Source organism: Oncorhynchus mykiss, chromosome 7 (assembly GCF_013265735.2).
Source record: "Oncorhynchus mykiss isolate Arlee chromosome 7, USDA_OmykA_1.1, whole genome shotgun sequence".
Classification (NCBI taxonomy): domain Eukaryota; kingdom Metazoa; phylum Chordata; class Actinopteri; order Salmoniformes; family Salmonidae; genus Oncorhynchus; species Oncorhynchus mykiss.
In genome coordinates this window covers 64,467,719-64,481,936 of record NC_048571.1, presented here as the reverse complement: position 1 = coordinate 64,481,936, position 14,218 = coordinate 64,467,719, and the positions used below count along the sequence as shown (strand labels likewise).

Here is a 14,218-nt window from a genome sequence, read left to right as displayed (position 1 = left end):
AGAAACAACATAAGAAAATAGGTAATCTGGTCTACACACGTGTGGGCACATGCAGGTAAACGTATGCCCCCACACACACACACACACACACTGGACAACTGTCTCCCTTTTGACAAAAAGGATCAGAGTTCACAGCTATGTGATATATTGGACGAGAAGCCAATTAACCTCACCGGGCCTCTTTCTTTGGCAGCAAAGGAACCTGGTAGTAGCTTACACAGCATTTACCCCCCACCCCCATGCACACACACACACACCAACCACTCCCACCAAAAACCCAAGTCTTTTATAGTGTTGACCCTATAAAAGGGTCATTTCCTGAAGGTACAGGAACCATAAACATTAAGAGGCAGAGCGCTAAAAGAACAGGCCAGCAGAAGCTGGACTGCCTTCAGCCTACTGGCCAGTGATTGCGGGAAGTCGATGAGTATGTGAGGTTTTTATCCATTCCATGGAAGGCTATATTTGATGGTGACACCTGTTCCCGTCCACTGACGGAGCCACAGAAGGGAAAGACATACCACTGAGGGAGCCACAGAAGGGAAAGACATACCACTGAGGGAGCCACAGAAGGGAAAGACATACCACTGAGGGAGCCACAGAAGGGAAAGACATACCACTGAGGGAGCCACAGAAGGGAAAGACATACCACTGAGGGAGCCACAGAAGGGAAAGACATACCACTGAGGGAGCCACAGAAGGGAAAGACATACCACTGAGGGAGCCACAGAAGGGAAAGACATACCACTGAGGGAGCCACAGAAGGGAAAGACATACCACTGAGGGAGCCACAGAAGGGATGGACATACCACTGAGGGAGCCACAGAAGGGAAAGACATACCACTGAGGGAGCCACAGAAGGGATGGACATACCACTGACGGAGCCACAGAAGGGAAAGACATACCACTGAGGGAGCCACAGAAGGGAAAGACATGCCACTGACGGAGCCACAGAAGGGAAAGAAACTTTGGTGATGACTTGTTGGGATGCCTGGTCATTACTGGTTTGTTTAAGAAGAAAATAAAAATTTCTAGGCCTGTTGAAATAGCACAACACGCTGTCAATTATATGGCTAATAAAATTACAAAGGGCCAAAGTCTTAATACGAGGGGCGAAATTTCACCAGCACTTTCAGGAATCTCACTCCCTCCACCTTTCATTCTGTATTCCCACGCTCCCATGTCCCCACCACACCAACTAGTGCCCACCCTTTCTCTGGGAGACTTATCTTAAAATGTGGGTCCCGTGCACACACACACACACGCACACACTATACATTCAGGAATCACATGTATAATACACCTTCCTTACCTCAGCAGATAACATGTTACAGTACATTGCACCAATATCAACTATACATTAAGGGTTGGATGTGCATAGCAGTATAAAAAGGGACATTTTTATGAGATCCTGGATCATTGTCACAATTATGGACCAATAAATGCATAAATTCCTCCTGCCGTGTGTGTGTAGTGAGCTGGAATGCTGCTGAGTGCCTGTTAAAAGGGATTCAGGGAGCTAGCATCCAGCTTGCTGCGCTGTATGTGCCCCATAGTGCGTGGGTATGCAGTGATGGAGGAGTGATGGGGAGGGGGTCCACAGGGAGCAACAAGCAGCCTAGTCCTATTCTTAAGGGACAAAATCACGAAGGGGCTTTTATAGGTACACTTAAAAAGACCTGAAACAGATGTTATGTCTCACTAATAAAGGAAATAATTACTTCCCACCAGTAATTAAGCACGGTGTACAGGAGGGACACGAGGGAAGAAAGGAGAGGAGGAGAGAAAATATAAAATGGAGAGCATTGAGGGGAAATGACTGACTAGCGAGTCGGGCTGTGCTGCGGAGACGTTTATGGAGGAGCCCATTAATCCTAAATGAAGGAGTCTCTGATCAGAGGAAATACAGCGTGGACACAACGTCGGATCCCACCACGATTCCGATGTGCCTGAAAGAGGTTTGGACGGTGCGCATTTAGTGGATCGCCGGCGCCACAGCTGATGAATATTTAAATTAAATGTTAATTAGAGCCCTTCTAAGTGGCCTGAGAGTTACTGTATTCATCCATCGCCTATGGCTGCCTGCACATCAGTTTCAGTATGCCAAGAGCCGAGATCAACTCAGGAAGTTCATTATATTTAAGCAGCACATTGTCCAAACGTCAAAATGTTCTTTAGGCCTGGAGCCAAGTTTGATTCTATTAATGTACAGTGCTGGTAGAGGAAAAAAAAGAGCTGTGACAGATTTGAAATGGGATAACGGATACTCCCACATTGTACGGACATTGTCGAGTGAATAGTATGGACAGAAAAGGGATTCAAAGGAGGGGGGAATGTCACTCTGGCTGACAAGGCCTGGTCACACTGACTTTGTCCACAGTGAAAATCCTTGGCCGAGGCTTTGGGCTTTGAGTGTGCTTCAGGGAGGCAAACAGAGAGGCCAAACTCACATCATCACCCAAAGACGGGGCAAGGAGGGAGTGCATCAAAACATCTTGCCCTTTGTGGGTCCCTCTGGCCTCTGCACCCCCTCAGCCCATTTGGGTGCAGGAGAGAGGGACGGGGAGAGGGATTGATAGAGGGATATGGGGAGAGAGCAAAGGGGTCAAAGGACACACACTAAAGCAAAGCTTTGTCTATGTCATCAGTCCTTCTCTGTGTTGTTTGTGTTGTACACTGACTTAGCTCACCTCATGCATTCACTAAGGGACTTTAACTGATATATCATCTCATGCAGTAGGGTGGCAGGTAGTCTAGTTTAAGAGCATTGGGTCAGTTATCAAAAGGTTGCTGGTTCAACTCCCAGAGCTGACTAGGTGAAAAATCTGTCGACGTGCCCTTGAGCAAGGCACTTAACCCTAATTGCTCCTGTAAGTCACTCTGGATAAGAGCGTCTGCTAAATGAACAAAATTGAATGAATTATGGATTTTGGTTTAGAATACTTTCTAATTCTAAGTATGATGCTGTCTGTATATGACGCAGATTGCCTGTGGGCTCAAAGCGTTAATTTAATTAGTGACACTACTGGTGTGATTCACTTAGGTGAGAATCTCCCATGCAGGAGTTTATGGGTTACATTCAACAGCTAATCTTACTAACACCATAGAGGATGCCATGAGGACATAATGCAGGGTATAATGTAGGAGAGATTAAAAAGATGTCATTCAGGACACCACGCTTCTGTCAGGAGACATAATGTAGCTGAAATGGTGTTAAAGGATTTGGCAGTAAAAACCCAAGCTATTTTTCTTTGTAATCATTTGCTTTGCAGAATTGATCATAATATCCCTTCTCAGTCAGAATATATCAGAACACACATGCGCACGCACGCACACACAACCCTGGTTGTTTCCTGCTGTCCAGCTGTCCGGCTTATTTCAGCTCACTGCTTTCTCTCTCTCTTTCTCCCTCCTGCAGTTCTACATGCATTTCTATGGTTCAGTTATTTTCTGTGTAAGGGTTATATTATTATTGTAAGACTCCTATCGCTTTCTTGAGGAGAGAGTCTGTTTGGGGCCCCTGTGTGTGTGTGTGTGTGTGTGCCCTCACTGGGTTGGAACAGGGAGTATTAGGAGGTGTCTTTTGTTGCTCCTGGGGGGCTCCTGTGCTCAGTCCTAATAGGAGTCTTGTGCCTGCCGTTGTCCCAGGGGAGGGGGTCTGAATGAGGGGTCCAACTTCACCCCCCCCCCCCCACCACCACTCTCCTCCCCCTTTGGGACAGGCTGAGAGACAAAGAGGGAGTGAGGCTGGGATGGTTGAGGGGGTGCACTGTGGCCTCTGTCTTATTAGAAGGGTCGTGAACGTGTCACAATGATTAATTTGCTGAGGTGCGCAGGGATACCCTAGAGTCACATTTATCTAACGCCAGGGCTCCCAAACGCACACTCTCCACAAAATGGCACATTTGCATTTCCCATTAAGAAAAGAAAATACAGATATATATATGCAAATGCAATCCCCATCTTGGTTTATGCCATTATGCTCTATCGTTTCGGACATTCACAATGGATGACCGTTTTTCTTTATTTTTTCACAATTTTTTTGGCAGTCTATCTATTGAACCTGATTGGCATGCTGTTCCTTTTTTACTGCACGTGTGGACATGGACACACTCTCACACAGCCCAGAGTGCCTTCATACAAATAGGACTGGAGAGGTTGGATGTGGTGTCTCCATCAAATATTCCATCAACTTAATTTACATTCTCAATGTGCCTCCTATCAGACCAAGCAGAAGGCTCCATTGTGAACTGTGCATAACAAAGCAATGGGATTGTCTGTTTGCCATCTTTCAATCTAATGTCAGCCTAGTTGTTTTGTGTCTGGTTCGGGGACACTCTCTCTGAGGTCAGCTCATATGGTGAAATGTTCTGATGTGTTGTTGTGTTTTGCAACACAGCATATGGTGTGAATAATATAGCCTACACTCTTCACTGTGTAAAACATATATACTGTGTGTGGTCATCACGTTCATTCTTCCCTTGCCATATTCACGCAGCACCACCTGGTAGTATTACTGCCAACCATTAAAACATGGCATGCTTTGAAATGGCCTCAGAGGTATTTGAATGAACAGATGACAATGGTGAATAAACCCTTACACTTTATAAGTGTTCCCTTACATGAACACATAGGGCGCCTCGAGCTGGCATTGGAAAACATGTACCCAGGGAGTGGGCCAGATGTTCAGTAGTCCCACCTGCAGACCTGCTGTGCCTTGGCAGTTAAAACTCATGTGCTACATATGCTCCCATCACACCGTAGGGAAATAAGCTGCGACAGTAATGAAGCAGAGCAGTACTCCACACTGCAGTAGTGGAAACGGGAGAGAAGAACAAAACAGGCACATGTCCAATAGGAAAAACACTGCTCACACTCACATGTATGCATCCTTCTTGGTTGTCTTTGTAACCAGAAGTAGGTGAAGGTTGATATCTCAGTCAGCAATTTAATTGTGTTTCTGAGATGAGGTAGGTAGGAGGGACTCTGATGAGAGAGGGGTTGTCATTGCACCAGTAGGTGGTGCTGTATGCAAAACCTGCGCTTGTGCCCCCAGGTTTGGATAAAGGGGTAAAGGTACTGGGGGATTGGGGAGGGGTCTTCTGTTATAAAGAAATGGTTACAGGAAATGAAGACACATAAATGTTACTACACCCCACGGGCAGGAAAATACTAAACTCTTTTCATCAGTAATATTTCCTGGCAGCGGGGATTGAGCTATTTCAGGTCATGGCTTAAAATCCCCTTGGTTTTGAGTGATCTTTACAAGCCTCCCTCATTTAATATGGGTGGAAAGTTCTGCCAAGATATATGGCATAATTAGGCTGCAGGTATGCACGTTTCACTGAGTTCCCCTCCATTTTATTCCCATTCACTCTCTATGAAGGCACAAATTGATATTACCCATCGATGCTCTCATTGTTTAGCATGATGTAGCTCATATGTTGTGCATGTGTGTTTAATAACTTCCTGTTATATGGCACTCAATTTAGCATGACCAGCAGAAACCTGCATCTCAGATTACGTAGGAAACTGTAGGTCTTATTGCAGGCAACACATTAGAGAAAGTGATTTGCCAAAGCATCTCAAACTGGTTGCTTCAAGTGAGTCTTTCAATTCAGCTGTTGGTTAGTTGTTCATGTGGATAAAAGAAAGTGCGGAAAGGCATTGTCATAGTTTCATCATTCACTATGCAGCAGAAAAACAACAACAAATAGTAATCTCAAGTAAACCCGGGGAAAACTGCAGAATCATTCATTCCCGGTTTGGTGCTGATGAGCAAACACAACAACACGTTAATTGCTGTGACCCCAGCAACCTACCAAAAGGAACATTGACATATTGTTTGTCCAGCGTGAGACACTGTTTAATTTACACTCACTAATGACTGGCCCTCATAATACAGGCTGAAGGACCTTGGCACTCATTCAATGTTCCTCTGGACTCTTCTAATGGATATGGTTTTATCTTTACCTCATTGAATTCATATCCCTCTATGCATGCCGGCTAAATCAATTACAACACTTTGGTAAACAAATCACCATTGGCTGCTAAAACCCTGCCCCAAACACAACAAAAACAAATTGCGGCTGAGTAAGCTGAGTTGTATATCTTTGAAATATCAAATGGGTGTGAATAGGTGAAAGGACTGTTGTGGAGAAAAACATATATTACCATCGCCATAGGGTCGACCTTGACCTTCAAACTCAATTTGGCTATTAGGACTGCCCCTCCCCAGCACCCCGGGATGTAAAAGGCTGACGGTTTTGACCCCTGATCCCATTTCTTAACTAGGCCGAGGTGCCAAAATGACCTTTTGACCCAGGAAGCCTTTGCAGGTTGCCTGAGCAACCTCCGATTTAACAATGATTGACAGGTCCCTGCGCTTTCTGTTTAAAATGAGGCAGCAACACACTTCTCAGCAGAGAACAATGAGCGGGAACACAAGCCTCCATTCAGCTCAGTCTAGATCATTAACACTCTCGGCTGTCTGCTTCAAAACCAAACTACTAGCAGTCTACCAACTGGTGAATTCAGTGGAAAGTTGCTGTCAATGTTGAATGTATAGTACCTCATTGATAATATTTGGCTCCATTTAAATGTAAGTACTGGATTTAGGAAGGGGCCCTTCAATGCATTGAAATAAATATGTCAACAGAATAAATGCATTTTTTAAAATATGCATGCCTCCTTTAAAAACAACGTGCTTCCATTTATGGACGGCAGGTACCCTAGTGGTTAGAGCGCTGGACTAATAACCGAAAGGTTGCAAGATCGATTATCCCGAGCTGACAAGGTACAAATCTGTTCTGACCCTGAAGAAGGCAGTTAACCCACTGTTCCTAGGCCACCATTGAAAATAGGAAAAAATGTGTACCGTGTCAGCTCGGGGATATGAAGTTGCAACCTTTCGGTTACTAGTCCAACGCTCTAACCACTAGGCTACCGCCCCGGTGTTGTTAATAACAAGACTATCTGCTAATAAATCTTGACAGCATACATTTTCACCTAATTCATGATAGACAGAATGCTTTACATTGAAATAGGCATTGGGTGCATGTCATTATTCTTGATGGGCAGTCTATGCAAATGAGTCAGAATGCGAATGACATATGTTGTACACAGCCACAGCCAGTCACATAAGTGGTAGCCTACATCAGTGAAATACTCTGAATGAAGGCCAAGTACTAAGATATGAATAGTCAATGGATATCCAATGGTTTAAAAGCTTCTCTCTTTTCTTTCAAATGTTTTTTTTTTTTTGCTTCTGAGACTGCAACAGTAACCATAACTTGTCATTTGGGTGTTACAGAGAGTATGTAATGTCCTGAAATTACTTTATCATACAGCTCAGTTCTACAGAGCCCATTAAAATCTCCACAAATGTTAGTTAATCTAGACTGGTAGTGGCTCCAAAACGGCGAATTATTTCAAACTGATGGCTCCATCATGAGTTTGCTCAGGGGATCTAGTAACCATTTTATGGTTAGTGCTGCTTCGATGAGAGTCAGCTGTTTTCCTGCCTCTTCTAACTCCCCCTCACTCCTCCTGCCTGTGATTTTGGTGGCAGCTGTGCAGAGATCGGTTTTGACCTGTGAACCCCACATTAGGCGGGATCTCCATGCTGCATCAGACATTTACTGATGTAAACCAATGGCACCTCTTGGATTTGGAGAGTGGAGAGCTTATATCATTAGGTGATATAAGTCAGTTGCAAATTGTTAAATCGACCCTAGCCACTTCTCCCTAGGCACCGTGTAGAACTGAAAGGATTGGATAGGTATAAAGCAATGCGATAATATCTCCCGTGCTCCACAATGATATCTGATATCTTCATTATGACGTCTGGCAAATCCACTCATTAGATTTAGAGGCTTCGTTTGACCAGTCCTCTTAGTTAGCTGTAACATTTACTACATTTTGTAGTCTCTCAAATGTTTCTTTGAAGTTGTTTTTTCTCATCTTAAAGTATGAAAGATATTGACAACATACACAAAAAAAGGTTTAACCCTTATTTAACTAGGCAAGTCAGTTAAGAACAAATTCTTATTGGCAATGATGGCCTACCAAAAGGTAAAAAGCCTCCTACTGGGCCTGGGATTAAAAATAAAAAAACGAATAGGACATAAAACACATCACGACAAGAGAGACACCACAACACTACATAAAGAGAGACCTAAGACAACAACATGTCATGTGTTGCTGCCATGCTAACAGCACAACATGGTAGCAGCACAAAACATGGTGCAAACATTATTGGGCACAGACAACAGCACAAAGACAAAGGTAGAGACATCAAGCGAAGCAGCCACAACTGTCAGTAAGTGAACATGATTGAGTCTTTGAATGAAGAGAGAACTGTCCAGTTCGAGTGTTTTTTTGCAGCTAGTTCCAGTTGCTAGCTGCAGCAAACTGAAAAGAGGAGTGACCCAGGGATGTGTGTACTATGGGGACCTTTAACCTTTAACAGAATGTGTGTTGTATGTGGAGGATGAGGGCTGTAGTAAGTATCTCAGATAGGGGGAGTGAGGCCTAACTAAGAGGCTTTTATAAATAAGCATCAACCAGTGGGTCTTGCGACGGTATAGAGTGCAGTGATGTGTCCTATAAGGAGCATTGGTGGCAAATCGAATGGCCAAATGGTAAAGAGCATCTAGCCGCTCGAGAGAACCCATACCTTTGTTGTAGAGCGTTTAACACAAAATCCGGTGAGGGGCCAGGTGAGTATAAGACTGTATCATCTGCATATAAATGGATGAGAGAGCTTCCTACTGTCTGAGCTATGTTGTTGATGTAAATTGAGAAGAGTGGGTCCTAGGATTGAGCCTTGGGGTACTCCCTTGATGACAGGCAGTGGCTGAGACAGCAGATGTTCTTACTTTATACATTGCACCCCTCAGAGACACCAATACTCCTTAGCCAGCCCACAAGAATGGAATGGTCTTCCATATAAAAAGCTTTGGCCAAATCAATAAAAATAGAGCACAACACTGCTTAGAATCAAAAGCAATGGTGACATAATTTAGGAGCTTTAAGGTTTCAGTGACACATCCATAACCTGAGGAGCGAAAACCAGATTGCATACCAGAGAGAATAGTATAGACATCAAGAAAGCCAGTCAGTTGATTATTGACAAATGACACACTGAGGCTGCCTTCCAAGCAGTGGGAACCTCCCCAGAGAGGAGAGACAGGCTTGGGGATGATAGGGGCAGCAAACTTAAAGAAGAAAGGATCTAAACCATCTGACCCAGATGTTTTTGGGGGGGTTAGGTTTAAGGAGCTCCTTTAGCACCTCCGACTAAGTGAATGCCTGCAGAGAGAAGCTTTGTAGCGGGGCAGGGGAAAAAGAGGTAGTCAGTCGCATTAGAAGGGGTGGGAGATGAGGAAATGTTGGATGGGCAATGAGGCATGGCTGAGTCAAATAGGAATCCTGACTTAAAGATGTGGTGATTAAAGAGCTCAGCCATGTGCTCCTTGTTAGTAACAACCACATCATCAACATTAAGGGACATGGGCAGCTGTGAGGAAGATGGTTTATTCTCCATGTCTTTAAGTAACTAACTTTGGCCTTCCGGATAGCCTGAGTGCACTTATTTCTCATTTGCCTGAACGAGAGCCAGTCAGCCTGAGTATGCGTGTGCTGAGCCTTTCGCCAAATAGAATTCTTGAGGTGGAGTAACTGCCAAATCACAGTCGAACCAGGGGCTGAACCTGTTTTTAATTTAAATTTTCTTTATGGGGGCGTGTTTGTTAACAATACCACTGAAAATAGCAAAAAAGAAGGTCCAAGCGTCTTCGACAGAGGGGATCAAGCTTCTATACCAATTCTAAACCAGGTCATGAAGTAAGGCTTGCTCATTAAAGTTTTTTAACAAGCGCCTATGACAAATCAAGACAAGTCATTTCACTGAGCAGCCATTACGAATACAGGCTGTAAAACAGTGATCACTAAGGTCATTACAGAAAACACCAGACAGATACCTATCAGGATTATTTGTGAGGATAACGTCAAGGAGAGTATCCTTTTCTGGGTGTTTGGAGTCGTACCTTGTGGGATTGGTAATAATCTGAGAATTTTAGGGAGTCCCATTGCTTTAGGACTTGGTCAGGGGGTTTAAGCATGTCCCAGTTTAGGTCACCTAGCGGGACAAATTCAGACTTCGTGTAAGGGGCCAGGAGAGAATTTAGGGTACAGGCCAGTGATGATGGTGGATGATAACACCCAGCCAACAAAAAGCTATTTGAAAGTTTAGTGCTTAAAACCAGCAAATCAAATTGTTTGGGGACAGACTTGGCAGAGACCACCGAGCACTGAAAGTGTTCCTTGGTAAAGTTTGCCACTCCACCACTTTTGGATGATCGCGCTTGCCGAAAAAGGTTATAACCAGAAAGGTTAACATCAGTGTTCAAAACACTCTTCTTAACCACGTCTCATTAATGACCAACACATCTGGATTGGAGCTGTGGACCCACACTTTCAATTGATACATTTTAGGTAATAAGCTTCTTGTGTTAACGTGCAGAAAACCCAGGCTTTTACGAGAGCAGAAATCTGTGAAACAGATATCAGAGGACAAGTCATAATTGGGGCCAGAGTGTATATGTACATTTGAAGATATCATCAGCAGTAATGCAATCAGGCCACGGCAGAGGACAAGGAGAGCACTGCAGTGTTTTTTAATGACATTTGAATGTGCATTAGATGGAAACAAGATAATATTGTACAGCAATTTCATCAGGTAACATGAATACAAAGCCGGCAGGAGGTGGCTAGAATGGGATGGGAGGGCAAGAGTCCGTGTAACCAATAGAGTCAATAGTCCCGAGGATGGGACCAAACAGTCTGTCCCACGGTTGCGTAAACCAGCACGTTCATAGTCAACAAGGCACGCAAGAGTCATGAGGCAAATAGCATAAAACAAGAAAAAATATAACGACTTGGGGCTAGCCATTGTAAGTTCAAAGAGTCACTCGCCCCAACAAGATAACTTGAGAGAGTAGCTCTCTGAGTCCAGTAGGCTATAAAAGTATGCGATTAAAATAAATAGTAGGCCTATACTAGTTAATTCAAGCATTTCTGAGTAAGCTCACATAATAAGCTTAAAGTTAATTAGCCTACCTAAAATTCTGATCAGTAGGCGGGAAGGGGGGGGGGGGGGGGGGAGTGTGGCATCTGTACCAGACAAGCCAAGGCAGGCGGTGATCAGATCGCCAGGTGGAATCCAAGCAGCAGTGCAGCAGGCAACAGGAGTAGGTGTCACACCCACTTGGGAGAAGCTTTTTTCTGGAGGCAGATACAATTTGAAAAAAATGCAAGAGAACGGTCACAATGTATTATTCCAGGTTAGGCATAATTTTGGTTTTGGCCACTAGATGGCAGCAGTGTATGTGCAAAGTTTTAAACTGATCCAATGAACCATTTCATTTAAAATGTTGTATCAAGTCTGCCCAAATGTGCCTAATTGGTTTATTGATACATTTTCAAGTTCATAACTGTGCACTCTCCTCAAACAATAGCATGGTATTATTTCACTGTAATAGCTCCTGTAAATTGGACAATGCATTTTGTAGTTAGATTAACAAGAATTTAAGCTTTCTGTCCATATCAGATATGTCTATGTCCTGGGAAATGTTCTTGTTGCTTACAACCTCATGCTAATCATATTAGCCTACGTTAGCACATCCGTCCCGTGGGGGGACACTGATCCTGTAGAGGTTTTAAACCTTTATTAATGTAGAAACCCTGCCTGTCTTTCTCTATCCCACAGCGGAGCCCTTGGTGCAGGTGGACGGCAAGCCCAGCTGCTGCTTCTTTAAGTTCAGTCCCAAACTCATGTTCACCAAGGTGCTGAAGGCTCAGCTGTGGGTGTACCTTCGGCCGCTGCAGCAGACTTCCACCGTCTACCTGCAGATCCTCAGGCTGAAGCCTGTCACGGAGCAGGGCAGCCGCCACATCCGCATCCGCTCATTGAAGATCGAGCTCAATTCACGTGTGGGCCACTGGCAGAGTATCGACTTCAAGCACGTGCTGCAGAACTGGTTCAAGCAGCCGCACACCAACTGGGGAATTGACATCAATGCCTTCGACGAGAGCGGCAACGACCTGGCAGTGACCTCGCTGAGACCAGGGGAGGAAGGGCTGGTAAGGACCCTCAGACCTGTCGCAGCCTTACACACTGACACTTTGTCAACTAATCTGTCCTCGATTCCTGGCATCCTCTCTCCACACCTCCTATTCAAAATGCATTGGAGAAGTAGGTCCAAAGGGAGGGACCTTGGACCTTCTCCTCCAATACGGTTGAGAATTATGCAGGGAGATAGGATGCAAGGAATTGAGGAAAGACCACTTGAGATACAGTTGAAGTTTACATACACCTTAGCCAAATACATTTAAACTCAGTTTTTCACAATTCCTGACATTTCATCATAGTAAAGATTCCCTGTCTTAGGTCAGTTAGGATCACCACTTTATTTTTAGAATGTGAAATGTCAGAATAATAGTAGAGAATAATTTATTTCATCACATTCCCAGTGGGTCAGAAGTTTACATGCACTCAATTAGTATTTGGTAGCATTGCCTATGAATTGTTTAACTTTGGTCAATTGTTTTGGGTAGCCTTCCACAAGATTCCCACAATAAGTTGAGTGAATTTTGGCCCATTCTTCCTAACAGAGCTGGTGCAACTGAGTCAGGTTTGTAGGCCTCCTTGCTCGCACACGCTTTTTCAGTTCTGCCCACAAATTTTCTATGGGATTGATGTCAGGGCTTTGTGATGGCCACTCCAATACCTTGACCTTGTTGTCCTTAAGCCATATTGCCACAACTTTGGAAGTAGGCTTGGGGTCATTGTCCATTTGGAAGACCCATTTGCGACCAAGCTTTAATTTTCTGACTGATGTCTTGAGATGTTGCTTCAATATATCCACATAATTTTCCTGCCTCATGATGCCATCTATTTTGTAAAGTGCACCAGTCCCTCCTGCAGCAAAGCCCCCCCACAACATGATGCTGCCACCCCCGTGCTTCACGATTGGGAAAGTGTTATCCGGCTTGCAAGCCTCCCTCTTTTTCCGCCAAACATAACGATGGTGATTATGGTCAAACAGTTCTATTTGTGTTTCATCAGACCAGAGGACATTTCTCCAAAAAGTACAATCTTTGTCCCCATGTGCAATTGCAAACCGTAGTCTGGCTTTTTTATGGTGGTTTTGGAGCAGTGGCTTCTTCCTCACGGAGCGGTATGTCAATTATAGGACTCGTTTTACTGTGGATATAGATACATTTGTACCCGTTTCCTCCAGCATCTTCACAGGGTCCTTTACTGTTCAGGGATTGATTTGCACTTTTCACACCAAAGTATGTTTATCTCTAGGAGACAGAACGCGTCTCCTTCCTGAGTGGTATGACGGCCGCGTGGTCCCATGGTGTTTATACTCCCGTACTATTGTTTGTACAGATGAACGTGGTACCTTCAGGCGTTTGGAAATTGCTCCTATGGATAAACCAGACTTGTGGAGGTCTACAAAAATTTTTTTCTGAAGTCTTGGCTGATTTCTTTTGATTTTCCCATGATGTCAAGCAAAGAGGCACTGAGTTTGAAGGTAGGCCTTCAAATACATCCACAGGTACACCTCCAATTAGCCTATCAGAAGCTTCTAAAGCCATGACACCATTTTCTGAAATTTTCCAAGCTGTTTAAAGGCACAGTCAATTTAGTGTATGTAAACTCCTGACCCACTGGAATTGTGATACAGTGAAATAATCTGCCTATAAACAATTGTTGGAAATATTACTTGATGTCCTAACCGATTTGCCAAAACTATGGTTTGTTAACAAGAAATTTGTGGAGTGGTTGAAAAACGAGTTTTAATGATTCCAACCTAAGTGTATGTAAACTTCCGACTTCAACTGTAGTTATTGACGTTTGTGTTTATTAGGGATCCCCATTAGCTGATACTCTTGCTGGGGTCCAAAAACATTAACCTTTCTGATCTCCCCATCCCGGATCCGGGTTCGTGAATACAGACTCAAGCTCATTACCATAACGCAACGTTAACTATTCATGAAAATCGCAAATGAAATGAAATAAATATGCTAGCTCTCAAGCTTAGCCTTTTGTTAACAACACTGTCATCTCAGATTTTCAAAATATGCTTCTCAACCATTGCAAAACAAGCATTTGTGTAACAGTATTGATGGCTAACGTAGCATTTAG

General features: G+C 44.0%; 1 protein-coding gene across 2 annotated transcripts in view; it reads left to right on the top strand.

Moving 5' to 3' along the window:
• LOC110528233 (growth/differentiation factor 11-like) overlaps positions 1–14,218 on the top strand; it is a 39,247-nt gene that overhangs the window by 7,199 nt on the left and 17,830 nt on the right. For both annotated transcript variants that reach the window (XM_021610110.2, XM_021610109.2), the window contains exon 2: positions 11,771–12,144. In XM_021610110.2, coding sequence (XP_021465785.1) covers positions 11,771–12,144 — 374 coding nt within the window. The remainder of the gene's footprint in view (positions 1–11,770; positions 12,145–14,218) is intronic.